The sequence below is a fragment of the Perca fluviatilis genome, chromosome 23, assembly GCF_010015445.1.
Source record: "Perca fluviatilis chromosome 23, GENO_Pfluv_1.0, whole genome shotgun sequence".
NCBI lineage: Eukaryota > Metazoa > Chordata > Actinopteri > Perciformes > Percidae > Perca > Perca fluviatilis.
The window spans coordinates 16,459,680-16,477,206 of NC_053134.1; the positions used below are offsets into that span (position 1 = coordinate 16,459,680).

Genomic DNA, 17,527 nt, shown 5'->3' on the forward strand with positions numbered 1-17,527 from the left:
ACCTCAGAGAAAAAAGCCCACCCCTCATTAAACACACTTCCTTTACCTGCATTTGTGTGTATTTTATTTACATATCTTACACTGGCATGAATAAGTATTTAATCATGTGCACTGCCTCTTCTCCATTTTAAAACCCCAGGAGTTTCCTGCTTATGTGCGAGCAAGCCCAGTGCACTTCACCAACGGGAGCCCACGGACATGCAGGAACTCTGTGCCCAACATCATCAGCCCAGACGGTGGCAGAGGGGTTGCCAGGCGGAGGTGATGACCTCCTTTGTCTAATGATGTTATGTCTTTCTTTCTTTTGTCCTAGAATATAACAAAAACACCCAAAAAGCTCCTATACTTAAAGTGCTCATATTATGCTTTTTGGCTTTTTCCCTTTCCTTTTATTTTGTTATATATCTTTTTTTGTGCATGTGATCGGTTTACAAAGTGAAAAAGCCCAAAGTCCACCCCAAAGGGACTTACCATCTCCAACAGAAAACACTGTTCACCAGCAGCTCCAAACAGCTCTATTGTAGTTCAGCCTTTACTTCCGTGACGAACGTGTAACACACGTTATAATGCTCGCCTAGCTGCTAGCGTGGCACGCCCTCATACTCTGCTTCTGACTGGCTTGTAGTGCTGACCTAGGTACTGCGCAATGTGCGACTCCCAACGAAGATGGAACAGAAGTGAGATGCCTCACTCTGTAGCTAAAACAGAGAGCTCAACACACAGGGTGAAAAGAGGAGCTGCAGCAATGTGCAGTACAACAAAAATATGGTGTTTTTTGAAAATTAAACCTCTAAATACAATTATGAACCTGAAATACAATTATGAACCTGAAAATGAGCATAATATGGTCACTTTAAATTCCTCCTTCATGTCTTCTCACCTTTTTTGCTTTCTCTTGATGTGCTGCCTTTTTTGTATCCCCACCTTACCTCAAACACCATGCTCTGTGCCTTTGCTCTCTTCCTCCTTCTGTTCTTTACCGGTGTGGCTCCATCTGGGCATACAAAAGGTGTGTGCGTCTGGCTGGCACCCACAGGGATATTTCTGTGTGGCTGCTGCCGAGCCAGCAGGCAGACTGTGTGGACACACGTGTCTGTGTGTGTGTGTGTGTGTGTGTGTGTGTGTGTGTGTGTGTGTGTGTGTGTGTGTGTGTGTGTGTGTGTGTGTGTGTGTGTGTGTGTGTGTGTTTTTGATGTGTTCAGTGACCCTGCCACTCTGTCTACCTGCAACATTCTGCCTCCATAGTCTGATCCCAGGGGGCAAAGCCACACATCCAGACACACACAGACACACACACATTACCTCAGTCTCCCAGTGACATTTCACATTTTTACATACTGAGTTTTGATTTCTTTTTGTTCTCTGGTAACAAAAAAACAAGTTACATCTTTTCTTTAAAAATCATTTTTGGTGACGGCTTGCGCTTTAACCTTCCTTGAAAAACCCTGTTGTGTTTGTACTCTAGCCTTTCTTTTACACTTTTGCCTTTTGGCTGACAAGTGCTTGATGAAATGATGTGATTGCTGCATCGATTATCTTTTTATAATCTTGACATTTTCTGTCCCTGTTTGTCTTTTTCCCTGCCTGCCTGCCTGCCTGCCTTTTTTGTTTGGCTTTTCATGCTGACTTTTCGGTGAGTGAAACCTCTGAAAGCTAATGAAACAAAATGCCATAACCTATCTCCCTTTACTGAAAGCCACCATGACCCTCTCTCTCCATGTCTTACTCTCAGTCTCCCCAGCTACCCTGCGGTGAACCGCTACTCCTCGTCCTCTCTGTCGTCTCAGGCCTCCAATGAAGTCAGCAACATCACAGGGCAGTCGGAGAGTTCGGATGAAGTCTTCAACATGCAGGTAATCTCCCCCTCTCTCTCTCTCTCATAGACGCATACATGCAATCTTATGCCTTCCCACACAGCCACACAAAGGCTTTAAAGGTAAGTAGATTGAGTCCACATCCCAACATGTGCCCTCCTGCTCCCTACAGATTTCACATGCAATACTTTTTAATCCTCCTCACTCCGTTCCACTCTCATCTCTCTTCTCCTCTGACCCTTTCTCTCCAACCGTCCTCTCCGCTTGTTTAATAATTGTCGTGATTACATCAAATAAGGACAAAGTGCTTTGTGTGGTTCGTCCAAGCAGCTTCCTGGAGTTGGGCAGTAATCTAAACTGGATTTGGCCAATTCAGAAAGCTGTCGACAACTCCTGGCAAGCTGTCTGGCGCACCTGCTGGCAGGCCTGGAATAACAGGATGCAAAGAAAAACACAAGAGAAAAAAAAGGCCGTTGTCAGGGATCTGACTGAACCGATAACAATATTATTTTTGAACATCATAGCTTTTATTTTTTGGGCAAGTACAAATCACTGAACAATGATCCTACAGACTTTTCAGAACATTTCAGTCACAAAGTGCATTAAGCCTTTAACCCCCACTGTCCTGGAGACATAAGGTTTCAGTTGCAGACTCTGCAATGGATTGAACATGGATTCCTTTTAATGACTGTCTAATCTGGTTTCATCTATCGATGATAATATACATACATGTCAACCACTTTCATACAACCACCCGTAAAAGCGTAACATGTTGTTTTTTATTGTTAATTATTGAGCTACTGTATTTATTTCATATATAAAAGATAATTTTATAATGTTCTGGTTCATGTTAGTAATGTTGTTGTTGTTGTTGTTGTTGTTGTCGTTGTTGCCGTCATCCCACCTACAGCCCAGTCCGTCTACCTCAAGCCTCAGCTCCAACCATTCTGCCTCGCCCAATGTCACCAGCTCAGCCCCCTCCAGTGCCAGAGGTGAGACTGGCACTCTTACAGAAAGCACATTTTTACAATGTATGTACACTGTAGGCTTTTAGCCGATAATTCACTCCAGAGTGAGTTACACAGAGGAAGAAGACAGAGGTTCAGCTGGACACACTGAACATGGGGGCTGAACCTTTGACCATTCAGTGACACAATGTTCTCTCAAACCACTGCAGCGTCCTGTCTGGTGAGGTCAGCGAGGTTAGACGACTAGCTGGGGAACACAAACAGGAGAGGTTGATGGGGTCAAAAAAGAGAACAATGAGGAGAGAGGGTTGAATGGAAAGTTAGACTGAGACTGAAAAATAGAGGGAATACAAAATGAGCTGAGATGGAAATGAAATGTGCTGAGACGTGGAGACAAATGCTGTTGAAAGAAACATGGAGCGAGAGAGAATAAGAGATGATTACAGCTCTGTGGAGTATCCCTTTTGGACCTCAATACAATCTCCAGTCCATCACGGGCCATGCAAGCCTACTCTACAGTGTCGAATATGTAAATATCTAATGCCTTCTCTGTCTGTCCTCTTATCTCGCTGTGTTCAAATGTGCAAACGTGTTCCTGCCTGATCCACATCATAAAAAGTAAGGATATATGAAGACGTTTATGGAAGCTTATACACTCCCCTTTGGCAAGCTGCTGGCAGCGGGCGGCGCCCTTATAAAAGTGGCCTCTGTCTACCAATAAAGCCTGTAGAGAATTATTGCTTGTGTGGTCTTATCTGAATGAGAGCCAGAGATGGGTATCTCATACTCATATGATAGCCTTCCAAGTGCTATCACATTCGCTAATGGATCGAAATCTATACAGTGGCTAACAACAGATGAGGGGGAAGTGCTGTAAAAATGGTGGGAGGATGAGTATTTTGGGTGTGTGTTTTTTATGTCTCTCTCGGAGTGTGTCTAGGTTTTCCATGTGTCTCTTTCTCTTGTTAATGTGAGTGAGGTGTGTGTGTGTGTGTGTGTGTGTGTGTGTGTGTGTGTGTGTGTGTGTGTGTGTGTGTGTGTGTGTGTGTGTGTGTGTGTGTGTGGTGGGGGGGCAGCTCATTTATCATGTCGTAGAGCTAGTGAGGCTGAAAGAATGGTAGAAAGGCTTGGAGGGAGAAAGAGAGAGATTGGCCTTTCCTGATTGCCAGTATTTGTGGGTAATAGCCTAACACCTTGCTGCTATTTGGTCCCTTATGTGTTGCACATGCTCCTGCGTGTGTATGTGTGTTGCCGGCCTAACATCTCATACTGTCCATTTCAGGTTCACCACAGATGGCAGAGAAACACAAGCATTCCAGAGAAAATGCCTGCCTGTCTCCACGAGAGCGACCGGTCAGCGCCATCTTCCCCAACCCTCTGGACCCTGCACAGGTTAACACACACAAACACACACACACACACACACACACACACACACACACGCACAGCATGTGTGGGTGGCTGGTATATCAAGAAGGAATGGCACAATGTAGCCATTTATCGGCTCTGGCTATAACTTATGCAACTGTCAGCCCCTGAGGTTAAAACAAATAGATATTTACACGCAAAGAAAAAGTGGATAAAAAATAGATCCAGACAAATTAGTTTTTGGCCTTTTTGTGACCGAACAATGAGGAAATACGTCTGCTAGTACGAGGGAAGTACGTTTTAAAGAAAATGAAGACATTGTTTCTTGAGGCACTGATTATTCACTCCACTAATTCCAAGCCAGCAATTGAAGCACACAAACTAACTGTGCATCTAAACCGTTTTGTGAAATGGGATACTAGGAAAAAAAAATCTAATTTGCCTACTAAAATTAAAATGTTATCATTCCATGTGTGGTGTCATGTAGGCCTTTAGCATATAAGCACACCCAAAGAATCGCAACAGAGTTATGGTTCGGGACGAGCTATTTCAGGCACCACTTTTCTCCAGACAATGTAAGGTGACTCCCAGGTGAAGCTCTTGCACGTACCTCGGTAGAATCATCAGTACATACTGTAAGATGCACAATGGGGTCATAAAATATCTTTGATAAACAGTTGAAAATGCAACACTGTACATAAAAGCGTAAATGGTGAAGTTAACCACGACTCCCAAGGTGCATCTAGTCATCCAACCTAAAATTCTGTTATGTGCACAGTTGACAATGGACGGAAGCTTAAGATTACAGCGATGAGAAAACTGATAATACATTAAGCAACTATGTTGCTGTGTTTTGTTCCCAACTGCAACAACAGTGTTTTGAATTCACTACAGCTCTTCTTCTCCATAGCAACGGTGGCCAAGGCTCATGGGTTTTGTAGCATCTAGAGCTGTCTCTGTATCTATATTAAATAACATTTAGGATATAAGAAAAGTTTGAATGAATACAGAATGGGAAACGCACTGCTGTATACCATAAGCAGATGGATATATCCGACGTGGTTGTGCTATTTTTTTTCTTAGAAGGGTAATGGAAAAGGAACTGATTTTTTTCTCTGACTTGCAGTTCTTACAGATGGTTGCATGCTCTTCAGTCGTGTTTACTTGGCTCCACCTGTCTTCCGAATGTGTGATTTTGAAAAAAATCTATATGTTTTGACACTTTGCTCATTATAGCCATGTTTGCACGACTGTGCAGCTGCCCATAATGTGCCTGCTGAGGCAGAAATCAAGGTCACCTATGTATTATATACCATATCTTTATGGGAAGAAAATTGCCTCCTAGACGAAGGAACATGCCATGAGGTCTTTTGTAGCTGAGAACAGGAGAAGCAGTTGAGCTTTGCCTCATTTTCAGTTAAAGCCGATCCAGTACAGCAAGAACAAGACCCGACAAGAACATGGTATTGCAGTCTTCTCTAGCTGAAGGGCAGTATGTAACGCAATCACACAACAGAAAAAGGGCTTTTGTCAAGGCCTTTCATCTCTTACGGTCAGCGCTACTGGCACAGTTCACCTGTTTTGTATGTGTTGAATCAACAGATTTGTTTTAAGTCTACAGATGAATAGATGTTGGGAGGCCTCACAATTATTTCGAACCTGAGAGACGTGAAGGACCATCTATTAGCTGCTAATTTAACATTGAATATTGGATATATTGATTGACTCTCTGTAATTAGAGCAACAGGGTAAATAAATGATTTATATATTTTTGATGATGGATGTGGAGTGCTCACCCACAGGTAGACATAAAGATCACTGTGCATTCAACACTCTTTCTCTGTTCTATTCTACTGAATTTGCGAGGGGAAGATTCCGTCCAATATTCAATTATTCTTCTCTGTATTAAAGCTGGCATTTACCTATGTTCTCTCAAATACACTGGCTCACGCTGTTCATATTTGACAGTCATTTGGACTATTTCTTTTTTTGTGCAGAGAGCTCCTTGTCATCAGATAGGCGATACCACTTTACCAAGGAGTGACCCCAACCTCTCAGCACCAGACAAAGGTAAAACGCTATGTTTAGCATATTCGTTTACAGCCTTCTCTTCCATGCACTCATGACTTTCCACATTCAGAAACCCTCAAAATACACTCTCACCTTCCAGGGCATCCCTTCCAGCAGAATAATAATAAGTATAGTGTGCATGTTTTATTTTTTTTATTTAATTATTTTCAGTTCTCCTTACTGTTAGCGCAGTAATGCAGATTTGGTGCAGCAGTAACTGGCATCTTCTCTATTACTCATCGACACTTACACCATCATCTGTCCAGACATGCAGTGTGTGTGACAGTTTGACCGCGGAGTGACTGGAGGCATCTGTCTTCATACAGCTGCATCAGGGAGCTCCTCAGGACACACACGAACAAACACATTTACTCACACACACACACACACATGCTGGGCTCCATTTTTCTCCGACTTCTACTACGCCTTGGTGTGTCAGGGCCTTACACACTGTCTAGATTACAGCTTTTCATTTTACGTTATCCTAAAAGAGTTATAAAATGGCGGGTACTATTCTTGCAATGCTGATGGACGTGTGTGACATTCATATGTATGAATTCATATCTATTAGTTAAGCCCCTTGGTTGTCATTTCGCTCTGCATAGTCAAGGAGAGATGTATATTTCTCGCATTTTTCTGGAAAAAAAATATGCCAGAATTGATTGCTTTTCTGTCAAATGCACTCGTGGAATGTATTTCCATCCATCAGTGCTGCTCACGAACACTTTGTGAAATAATTAGGTAGGATTGCGGAAGAGACACCTTAAAATAAAGAGTGAAGAATGTGGATGTGATAGCTTCCTCTTGACTCACACACAAAAACACACCTTTCCATGTGATTCGAGTGTGATCTGTAAATAACACAATGAGTGATAGATGAACTGCCATATGGTGACATGACACCTTTACGCATATGACAATGACGAAAGGCGCTATAATTGACACAAAACCGGCGATTGTATAAAAGTGTTGTTTGCCACATCTTCTGCCTTGAACATTAAATGATATTATAATGAATGTAGTGTTGTTGTGCCTAGACTCTAGTTTGCAGTTAAATGCAAATGAAGCCTATTCTGTAAAAGGGTCCAGAGGCATCATACTACCACAACTTCATTAACTCTGACCTTACCAATCACCCTGACTGTGATTTCAATAGTGTCTGATTACATTTTATTTTTATAGAATAGTCTGCACTCAAAGTAGCTCCTAGACTTGAAGTGGCTACTTAAGAGATTTTAAGTTTGATTGAATGTGACCTTTAAACTTGAAGAACAGTCTGAGACTTCTACCAGATGTAGTGTCGGTTCGATGGTGCATTTGTATTGTATTGTATTACCCTGTGTTCACACCAAATGTGCAATTGTGGCATTGCACAGAACAACACAATTATTTTTCTCTTTTCTGTTCGTTGGCATGTTTATGCGACGAAAAACAGCACTCTGAGGAAATTCTTTTTGAATATTGCCAGCGAATAAAAGCTAAACAATAATGGCAATATGAACTAATTACTATTTTATACAAAGTGTCATGTCACAAGTCAGTGACCTGCATGCATCTTACATTGTATGTTCCTAATTAGTAAAAAGGTATCCTCTATGGCCCACAAATCCGGGGCTTTGCTTAGCTGCTTAACCTGGCAACATCTTGCATTTCTATGCAATCTCTCTGCCCGTAATGTAAGCTAATTTTACTGCTTCCCTAAAAAAATAAAGAAACACATTTATGGACTAAAATCATCTCCTGTCCCTCTAAGAAAAACACACAAAAGGCAGGACAAAAAGAAAGGGGGGGAAAAAAAGCAATAACAAACAGCTGTAACACATCGATGATTGAGACACGCCTCAGAATTCCAGGAAGACATAATCATTAAAAATGCATTACAAAAAATGAGACTAAATTGTCACTGAGTAATACACACTTTTGTCAGATGAATGTCCACTGAACTGTGCTCTCGTGGGCTGCAGAGTGAGCCATAGGAGCAAGCAGTGTTCATATTCCTTTCAAGTTCATTTATATTGTAACCCCAAATGCGCTGACCTCCACAATGCGCATCCAGTAGAATTCTAACAATATCAGGCGGCAGAAATTATGACTCAATAGGACAAAAAGAGTCCCTTTTGTGCATCTCTGAGCTCCCGAGTCATGTTGCTCTCAGGTCTTACTGGTCCTACTTTTGATAAAAATCTCAAGCATGGCATAAGAGCAAAAGAGGATACCAGGTTAGAAAATGAATATCACTGCTATGTAGAATAGGTTATGCTTAAAGCTCCTGAAAAGTTGGCTTCGTCAGATTCTGCTTCAAATATTGCTTGATTGTGATTGGTGCACGCAAGTACTGGACATCACCTTTTTTGAGCCCTGCCCACTTTAAAAAACAAAATTAGTATAACACAGAGAAGGGGAAACGCAGATATCCGTCATGTGAAATACCCCAAACTGTTTGGGAGAAGATAGAATGTTCATGTTGGATCTCATTGCTCATCGTAACAAGCTGAAGTTTTAGGGGCCTTTTAACATAATGCACTTGATTCTACACTCTATTTCTGGAAATGTGGGCACTGTCGCACGTTTGGTGTGTCACTGCAGTTTGTGTTTTTAATACATTACAACCAAATGATCATTCTTAATTTGTTTCCAGTTATCAGACCATCCATCTGAAATGTATTTCTCCATGTTGTCTTGTGTAATCCCATAATGTGTTAAGTGACTTGTGATGTTTCTGTGTACTGTAAGTGAGACCCACACCCAGTAGCTGGAGCCTAGACAGTGTCAAAGAGGGCGCTCCATCCTTCTCTGACTCTTTTGGCAAATTGCTATGCCCTCCTGTACCTCCTAGGCCACCGTACTCAGGTAAAGTGGCAGATTGTGGTGAATTCGCCGATGAAGAATGATACTAATTTTCCACTACAACTTTTGACACCTGGTGCTTCCTCCACCTACTATGACATTTCCCCATCTGAGGCTCTCAGCTACTGTTTTCTGGCTTACTGCTCCTAAATTCCTCCACATACATGATGGCAACTGCTGTTTATTTACTAACTGGCTTGAAATGATGATATTTGCTAGTATGAGATGTGTAATTTCAGCTGAGAACAAGTCTGAAAATCTCTGTGGACTTTCAGGGGGCCGAAGTCGATCCCAATTGAAGTTTCAATCAATTCCTGGATTCCTGTTTTATTTTACCCTTTCAGCGCCCCTGAGAAATGCTTGTCATTACATTTCAACTACAGTTTTTTCCACCATCAACTCAAACTGTATTTTAGTTGTTTACTTATTTACAGATGCAACAGACTTGACTTATTCCCCAGTGCTTTCTGATATATTGTACTGCCCAGCAGTAAAATAAGCAGATGGAGTGTTTTTCCTTCTGCCCTCATTGCATAGAGCAGTAACAGCTGTTGGATGTAGAAACAGCTTAAGGCAGCCAAAAGGACCTGCAGAACATCAGCGCGTATTTGATTCATTGATGCTTTAAGCCACTGGCTACAAACACAGCTACATGTGTGTATGTTTGCATGACTCAGGCTGTGTCAGCATGGTGAACGGAAGAAAACAGTCCTCTAATTTGAATTTGCCCTCTTCTCTTTCTCTCTCTCATCTGTTTGTCAGCAGGCTCCTCAGCTAAAAACATGAGGTCGCAGTCTCCTGTCACGTCTAGATCGCCACAAAAGGTTGGTTCTGTTTTTGTCATTCACTTCTTCTGTCCGTTTGAGTTTTGGGCTTTTTTTTTAGTTTCTCTTTCTTTCCCTGAGGCAGCCTGACCTTGCTTAGGGACATCCTTGGGGCCTTTATCCTGCACTGCTTATGTTTTACTGGCCAGCTCCAGGGTCTTTATCCTACTCTGTGTCAACCCGAGGCTGGGGAGCTTTGCACTACTGCTCACTGAAGCTGCTAACTGCTCCAGTGCTGCTGATTTTGTAGTTTTTATGACACGGCTGTCCCAAAGAGGACCCAAAACGGGACTGGCTGGAGGGCACTCATCGTATTAGCTAAATGTACACCTGGCAGGTGCTAAATGTCCACTGTATTTAATTCAAGCTCTGAGAGGATGTCACCTGGCCTGCTTGCCAGGAATATGCAAAAACCAGATGGATTTATTCCACTTTACTACATGTACTTGTCAGTACATTTAAATTTCAAAAACTAAATCATATTGGTTGTGTTTTTTCCCCTTTACTATTGATGCTACGAGACCTGAATGTGCTGTACTGAATTTTTTTTTTTTCAGCATCTCTCAACTTGCATGTGTACCTCTGCTCTCAAGTGTTTTTATGTTTATCTGTAGTTAAACTGATGCGCTTTGTCTCCGAGCTCTGATTTGTTATTAATGAGCCTCTTAGTAGTTGATACCAGTCTGCAAAAGCAGGAGAGGTCCAGTAGAGGTTAACTAAGCGCTGAGAGAGCTTTTAATGAGGGGTAAAAAGTTGTTTTGACAACTCTGGTGAACCAAAGTCTGTGTGCTGCTATCTGTTATCTTCTTTGTGGGCTTGTCACAAGCAACAGTGCTAAGCTCCCAGCCTGGTTGCGGGTGTGATGTCTTCTTACATGTGACAACTACCAAGCGGTTGTTTGTGCATGTTTGTGAGGTCTATGCCTGTGTGAGGCAGAAATAGAGAGAGAGAGAACATCTCTGGAAACCAAAGTGTGAGTGACAGCTTGGCACTCAGCATGCTCTGTCAATCAGATTTGTGTGTGCGGTTAGGTGTGTGCATGTTGGCACATTTTTATTTGTGTGTGTGTGTGTGTGTGTTCTGTGGCAATAGAAGAGGCCTGGAGCGAAGTACCAAGCTGCCCATCACAGCACAGCTAGACACGGGTCCTCTGTGGACCTCCAGGAGGCCCCATTCTCTGGCACATACGTCGAACACACACATCAGTTGGTGCAGCCAGGGGCCCATTACCAGACCACAAACCCCAGGACAGTAGTGAACCTGCAGAAAACACATGGGGCCAGTCTGACAGCGCTGCACTTACTCATCTGCAGTGGTAGAAATTATATTTAATGGAAGCCTCCCTCTGGAGAAACTGGGTCAGGAGTGTAAATGGTGTGTGAGCACTATATATTTTATTTTATAATGTCGATTTTTTTTTTACCATTACATTTGAAATTTAAACAAAAATGTGCCCTTTACATTGTCAGAGATGACATTTTAAATATTAATAAATAAATAAAACCATATCCATGCTCAAATAACCTTGCATTGCCGATTACTGTCACCTTAAATCCTGCTTCTGTATCCCTTTACCACACAATCAAAATCTACTACCTTGTGGTTGGCGTATTTTCTAGACATAGTTATGCTTGAGCTGTCTACAGCAAGGATTAACAAAGCTAAATCATCAACTATCAACCTATGGAAAAGCGCAGCAGCACAAATATCAGACCTAATGACCTCAGCGTCACAAGAACTAGAGGAGAGTGATTAGGCAAGGTGTGATTTCTGTTTGTTTGTTTGTTTGTTTGTTTGTTTGTTTTATTTTCCTCGAGACCGCAGAGGGTGGGGGGTGGGAGAGGGTTTTTGTTCTTGTTCAGTTTGTGTTTCTTTGTTCTGTATGTCTGCATATAAAAAAAAAAGAAAAAGCTACCACCTTATCATCCATCCTCCCAAAAAAAGGGGGATTCAATAGGTTTACATCCCATGTGTGCCAGTAGTTCACCTAGAGGTTAGAGGGATTATTCCAATCCAAAGCATATTTCCCCTTTCTTCCAATGTGATGGAGGTAGATACATTAAGAAGGTGATGGAGGTAGATACATTAAGAAGGCTGAATATCTTCTCTCAAATACACTCAGCACTCTATTATATACAAAGATTTTCATCATGCTCACCCCAGATGTGAAAAGGTTTGTCCAGTCGTGCATGCCAAATGGATACCTCTCTTAGTGCATGCCTGGTGTACCATGAACAATACAACCTTTACTGATCAATTGTATACTGCACTAGATCCAATCGAGTTTTAGCAGAAATAATGGCAGCATGGTGTAATTGCTTAGAAAAACATTTTTGATGAGTGATCAGATTTTTGAGGGGGAAAGTGTGGCATATTGTGTTTTTTACGTCTCGGCGCACAGGGCTGGTTGATGCAGTGTAAAAACCTGGCCCTCTCAATCTGTTCACTGAATCCTTTTTCTTTTTTTAAGTATTTATCGTTGCTGTAAGGCTGTGTCAGCACACATGTTGGAGACAGCAGAATATCAGAATGGGGGGATATAATATGGTTGGATGCTTTCCATAATTGTTTATGCACATTTTTTTATGTTTTTCAAAAACGTTAAGTTTTTGCCTCTTTCTCTCTCTTTCTTGTGAAATGCTAGGTACTTTCACTTCAAGCCACGAAAACTCCTTCAAATGAACAATCTGAGAAGGAAAAACACTCTTTAGTAGGATTTAATAATAATTAATAGTCATTATTTTCATTATTGATAAATCTACCAATATTATTTTCCTTTAATTGAATATATTCATTTGTTTCATTTAAAAAGGGCAGAGGCCAAAAAAAGTTGTGGTAGACTACTGCTCTATACAATAAAAAGCTTATTATATTTTCCACATGAAAAAATGATTGATGATGATTGTTATGATATGATTTTCTTTTCATTCTTTCTCTTCTTTTAGACTACAGTGCCACCTTTCACCCCTTCGCCCACCGAGTGCCAGTCCACCAGCCTGGTCTCCAACTCCCCCGTCCTCTCCGGCAGCTACAGCAGTGGCATCTCCTCCCTCAGTCGCTGCAGCGTGTCGGAAGCTTCCGGCACCGAGCTGCCTGCAGGTGACCACCCGTCCCACCCGCTGCCTCCTCCCACCACCTTGCCAAACTCTGTCTCTAGCAGCTCAGACGAGCCGATCCGCAGAGAGAACAAGACGCCTCCCCCCTACAGCGTGTACGAGAGGAACAACCCCCGCAGGCCTGTGCCGCTGCCCCACAGTCTCTCCATCCCCCCACAGACGGACCCCCCGGCCCTACCACCCAAGCCTCACCAGCTCCGCACAGGCAGCATGAAGCTGGACGGAACCTCCGACCCTCGAGTCCCCAGACCAAGGCCTCTGCCCAGGAAGGTGTCCCAGCTATAGGTGCTAGTTCAGGTCCAGGTCTGGAGAAGAAACACACTGGCGTATTTTGCACTTTTCTACTGGGCACTCACTTGTTTTTTTGTGATCGTCAGTTTTAGCATTCCTGACCTACACTCCATCAAAAGACACAGGCCTATAGATTAACATGCAGTCAAAAAAAAAAACTGAAGAAACTGTCAAATAATGAAAGTTTCTTTTTGTATTTACTAGAGGGCATTGCATTGACTTTGACTTGGTCATTCCGCACTTTTAGCTCTAGTATGTATAATAGGTCACCACGGTCAGTCGCAACATATGTTTACCAGAACACTCTAGAATAACACAGTTTTGATAGATGTAATAATCTCAAATATATGTATATTGGTATATATGAGAATTGTTTTTGCCTTAAGTATTGGAAACAGAGTCTTTTATCTGTCAGTCTTGCACGTTTTCTTTTTTAAACAACTCCGTACATTTGTGTACTGTATGGCTAAAAAGGTGCTAGAGGCCTCGAGTATGCATTTCAGTGAAGGGTAGTAGAAATGGGTGTGTTCCCATAGTCATATCCACACAAGCAATGGTACAAAAACGTTAAACATGCTAACAAAAATGTGTTGATGATTAAATGAAAAAAATGCTGTAATACCTGCCAGCTTTAAAGGGGTGATAGAATGATTATGTAGGGTATTTCACACTGTTCCTTAAGGTTTCCTAATAGGGTATGTAACATTGGTTGGGCTGAAAATGGCCCGGGTGCAATTCTGTGGGCCCTTATGCATCCCTGTGTTTTGGCCCTATTTGGAATGAGAGCTTTTCATCCAAATATGGTATGCTCATGAATATTTAGATGAGCTGCACGCTGATTGGTTGAGCGAACCAGATACACATACATTGGAGACGAAACAGCAGGTCTCATATTTCAGACACTGCAATGTTTCGTTACTAAATTCACTTCTGAGACTTTTTTATGCGAGAAATCAACTATATAAAGCTCAAATATGGGCCATTTTACGAAAATTAATGACTAATTGCAAATTTGGTAAGACGTGTTGGACTTCAGGAGCTCCACACAGTCTGACGAGACAGCGGCAGCCCGCTGTGCTCCATACCCAAGGTAAAGTCACCGTTTCTGGGTTACTGGACTACCGGGGCTCGGGGCTCCGTCGAGCTGGCTGGCTACATAACTATAGTATATTTATTATATAATAAATATTATATTTATTCATTTTTGAGAATTTGAGGGGTTTCGTTAGCTGCTAGTGTCCCTTCGCAGCTAGCTAGCTACACTTTCAGCATAACTATAGTATATTTACACTTTGAATTTCATCACGCCACTTATATTACAGCTACCCTAAGGTCTCACAAAGCTAACGCTTGTGTCCCATTTCAATGTAATGCATTTTTGTGCATTGGAGGGGTTTTGTTAGCTGCTAGTGTCCCTTCAATCCTATGGGTAAAGATCGCAGCTAGCTAGCTAGCTATATTACAGCTACCCTAAGGTCTTAAAAAGCTAACGCTTGTGTCCAATTGCAATTTTGTGAATTTCAGAGGTCTCGTTCCGGGAGGCTAGCTAGCTCTCATTGATAGAGCTCATCCGCCCATTTAGCAGGAAGAGGAGAGGGAGAGATGCAGGCCCTGGAGCTCCATCAGGGCCTCGTCATTTTGTAGTCCTGTAACCCAGAAACGGTGACTTTGCGTGGGTATGGAGCGCTGCAGGCTGCCGGCCGTGACAGAGATCCATCTAGCTCACAGCAGGACACGCCGGGCGGCGAGGCATCACCGGCCGCTGTCACGTTAGCCTGCTGAGCTCCTGCTGAACTCCGACACACAGTCGGACAAAATTTGCAATTAGCCATCAATTTTCGTAAAACTGCACATATTTGACCTCTACATAGTTGATTTCTCTCATAAAAAAGTCTCAGAAGTGAATTTAGTGATGAAATAGCAGACGAACAATGTATACAATTTCTGAGATCTGCACGACCTATTCAGAAGACTACCTGATCTCAGATCAGTGGTGTAGCCTATGTAAATGTTGGGGCGTGACAAAGGTAGAGACTAGAGCCAAATAAGGAGGAGCCACAGAGTTGACGTCAACTCGGTGGTTCGTTGAGATTTGCCCGTTTTCAGAGGCAGTTTCAAATTGTGAGATTTGCAGAGGAAAGAGGTGTCAATGGGATTTTGACGTTCTATGTATGTCCTATTTACCCACCAAACTGTCGTTATTCAACTATGACAAGGTAAAATCGGTTTTGCATTCTATCACCCCTTTAAAATTCTGACAGAAATTACATTTTAATGCAGTGATACATACAGTTTGGTAAAGGTATCTTGGGCACAGTAATGACAGCAATTTTGAGGTTAATTTAATTCCACGTGGTTATATGTAAATCTAGAAAAGTTTTTAGTGGGATGTTTTCTAACAACCCACTCTACTGCCGTTTTCTCTTACCAAAAATTACACCCATTAAAAATGAAATCACAAGCCTGGACCAAACACACGGGAAAACGCTGGTGCAATTGCATGTTTAGAAGCTGGACTTTGCCTTTGACCATTGCCATTTATGTGAACACACCCTATCCCTCCTGCATGATGTACATGACAACAGATTTTAAGGGGTACCGCATTGTAAATGCCAAAGGGAAAATGTACAATGTGCTGTAAAGAAACCTTTTTGAACTAGGACCTGGAATCAAGAAGCTTGGAAATGCTCAACTAAAAAGACCTTTTAAGAAAGAATTTTTAATGTGATTTTACCCAAAAATCCTAATTAAACTGTAATCTACAGATCAGATGTGACTCAAGATAAGCACAAACCAGACTTTATCATCTGTATAACGACCAGTACTGTTATTATGAACTCTATTTGACAAAGCAGTAATTGGAGTTTCACTGTCAGCAGTCACCTTAAAACACATGAGGACTGACACTCTATTGAAGAAATATTTACAAACTAATCATTGTCAAATATTTGTACAGTTGAGATGTACTTTGTGTTTAATTAAAAAAATGGACGTGAGTTGGCTGCACTATAAATAGTTGCTCAGTTCAACCACATTGCATTGCTGCAGTGAAGTAAGTGTTCTGTGGCAAGCACATTTCACATTGTTTTGTAAAAAAGAGACATAAAATATTCATCAATGTTAAATTCCGTGCACCATTTTCTTTTTGGGGAGGGTTAGCTTTAGTATTGTTTGTATTTTTCATTTTTGTATGGTTAATTTACTTTTTGATTTGTTGTGAATTTTTGAGATTAAATATTCACATTAATCAGTACTTGAGAACCTGTAAATTATATGATGAGATTAATGTAAGAATACCAAATATAAAATTTGTGTATTACAATTAATGTAAATATTGTGTTTTTAACAAAATGTAGCTATAACAATTTACAGCTTTGAATGTAATGTTGAAGCAGCAAATTATTATAAATGTTCAAACTTTTATGGTTTTGTGAGTGTAGAAAAACTAAGGTCATGCATAATGACACCTAACACATTTACAAGTTCAATAAACTGCTACCTATGTAATACAAATGGATTTATTGACAGATTTCTATGACCGTTTGGAGATTTGTGACTTAGAAGTTGTTTTCTTTTATGTGGTATTGAGGTTTCACATATGCAAAACACTCTCTCAGCGCTGAAAAGATCATAAGAGATGAGACATAATGCACCCCCAGGGATTAACTGGCTCACTTCCTACTCTGGAAGGAAGTGGAAAGTGATTTAGGGAAGGACTAACAATTGTTGGCAGGGAATCGCATGGATTGTAAATCTATCACCATTTAAAAGCACAATTAGTGAGGAAGGTTTTACATAAAATGTAGCACTGTATTCAAACTTGCTAAGGCGAATACTGTATATCTTCTTTATAGGTGGAATGGGCTATTTCTTTGGATTTCTTGTGACAAACCATAGACTGTATAAAATAGGGACAAGGCAGCTAAAAGAGACTGACCCACTGATCAGGTAAGAATAGAAGGGTAATTTGGGGCAGATGGAGCCCCACCTGCTGGCAGCAGGAAACAAGGTTAATACATGGTATTGAGTAATTAGGAATTAATATAATTCTAGATTCATTTATGACATAAAACACCCTCAGCCAATTGCTAGCTGTTATTTCTAATTATTATACAATTCAAGGGCAGTGGATAGAATAGTTTTTAAAAGGTGATTTAATGAGCTTTGCTCGAAAGGCCGCCACACGCTCTAAATGTCACGCGCCTTGAGTGTGGGAAAACAAAAGCGAT

At 41.5% G+C, this 17,527-nt stretch overlaps 1 protein-coding gene across 5 annotated transcripts in view; it reads left to right on the forward strand.

The window, feature by feature from the left end:
- The window catches only part of dock4b (dedicator of cytokinesis 4b), a 114,882-nt gene extending 100,888 nt beyond the window's left edge, over positions 1–13,994 (forward strand). Inside the window, exons 46-53 of one of the 5 annotated variants that reach the window (XM_039791593.1) lie at positions 140–261; positions 1,742–1,853; positions 2,725–2,806; positions 4,065–4,174; positions 6,148–6,220; positions 8,954–9,070; positions 9,833–9,891; positions 12,837–13,994. In XM_039791593.1, the coding sequence (XP_039647527.1) occupies positions 140–261; positions 1,742–1,853; positions 2,725–2,806; positions 4,065–4,174; positions 6,148–6,220; positions 8,954–9,070; positions 9,833–9,891; positions 12,837–13,292 (1,131 nt within the window). In that variant the 3' untranslated portion in view covers positions 13,293–13,994. Of the gene's footprint in view, positions 1–139; positions 262–1,732; positions 1,854–2,724; positions 2,807–4,064; positions 4,175–6,147; positions 6,221–8,953; positions 9,071–9,829; positions 9,892–12,836 lie in introns of all 5 variants that reach the window. The other 4 variants (XM_039791592.1, XM_039791594.1, XM_039791595.1 and 1 more) reach the window with 4 other exon arrangements.
- Positions 13,995–17,527: the final 3,533 nt, after the last annotated feature.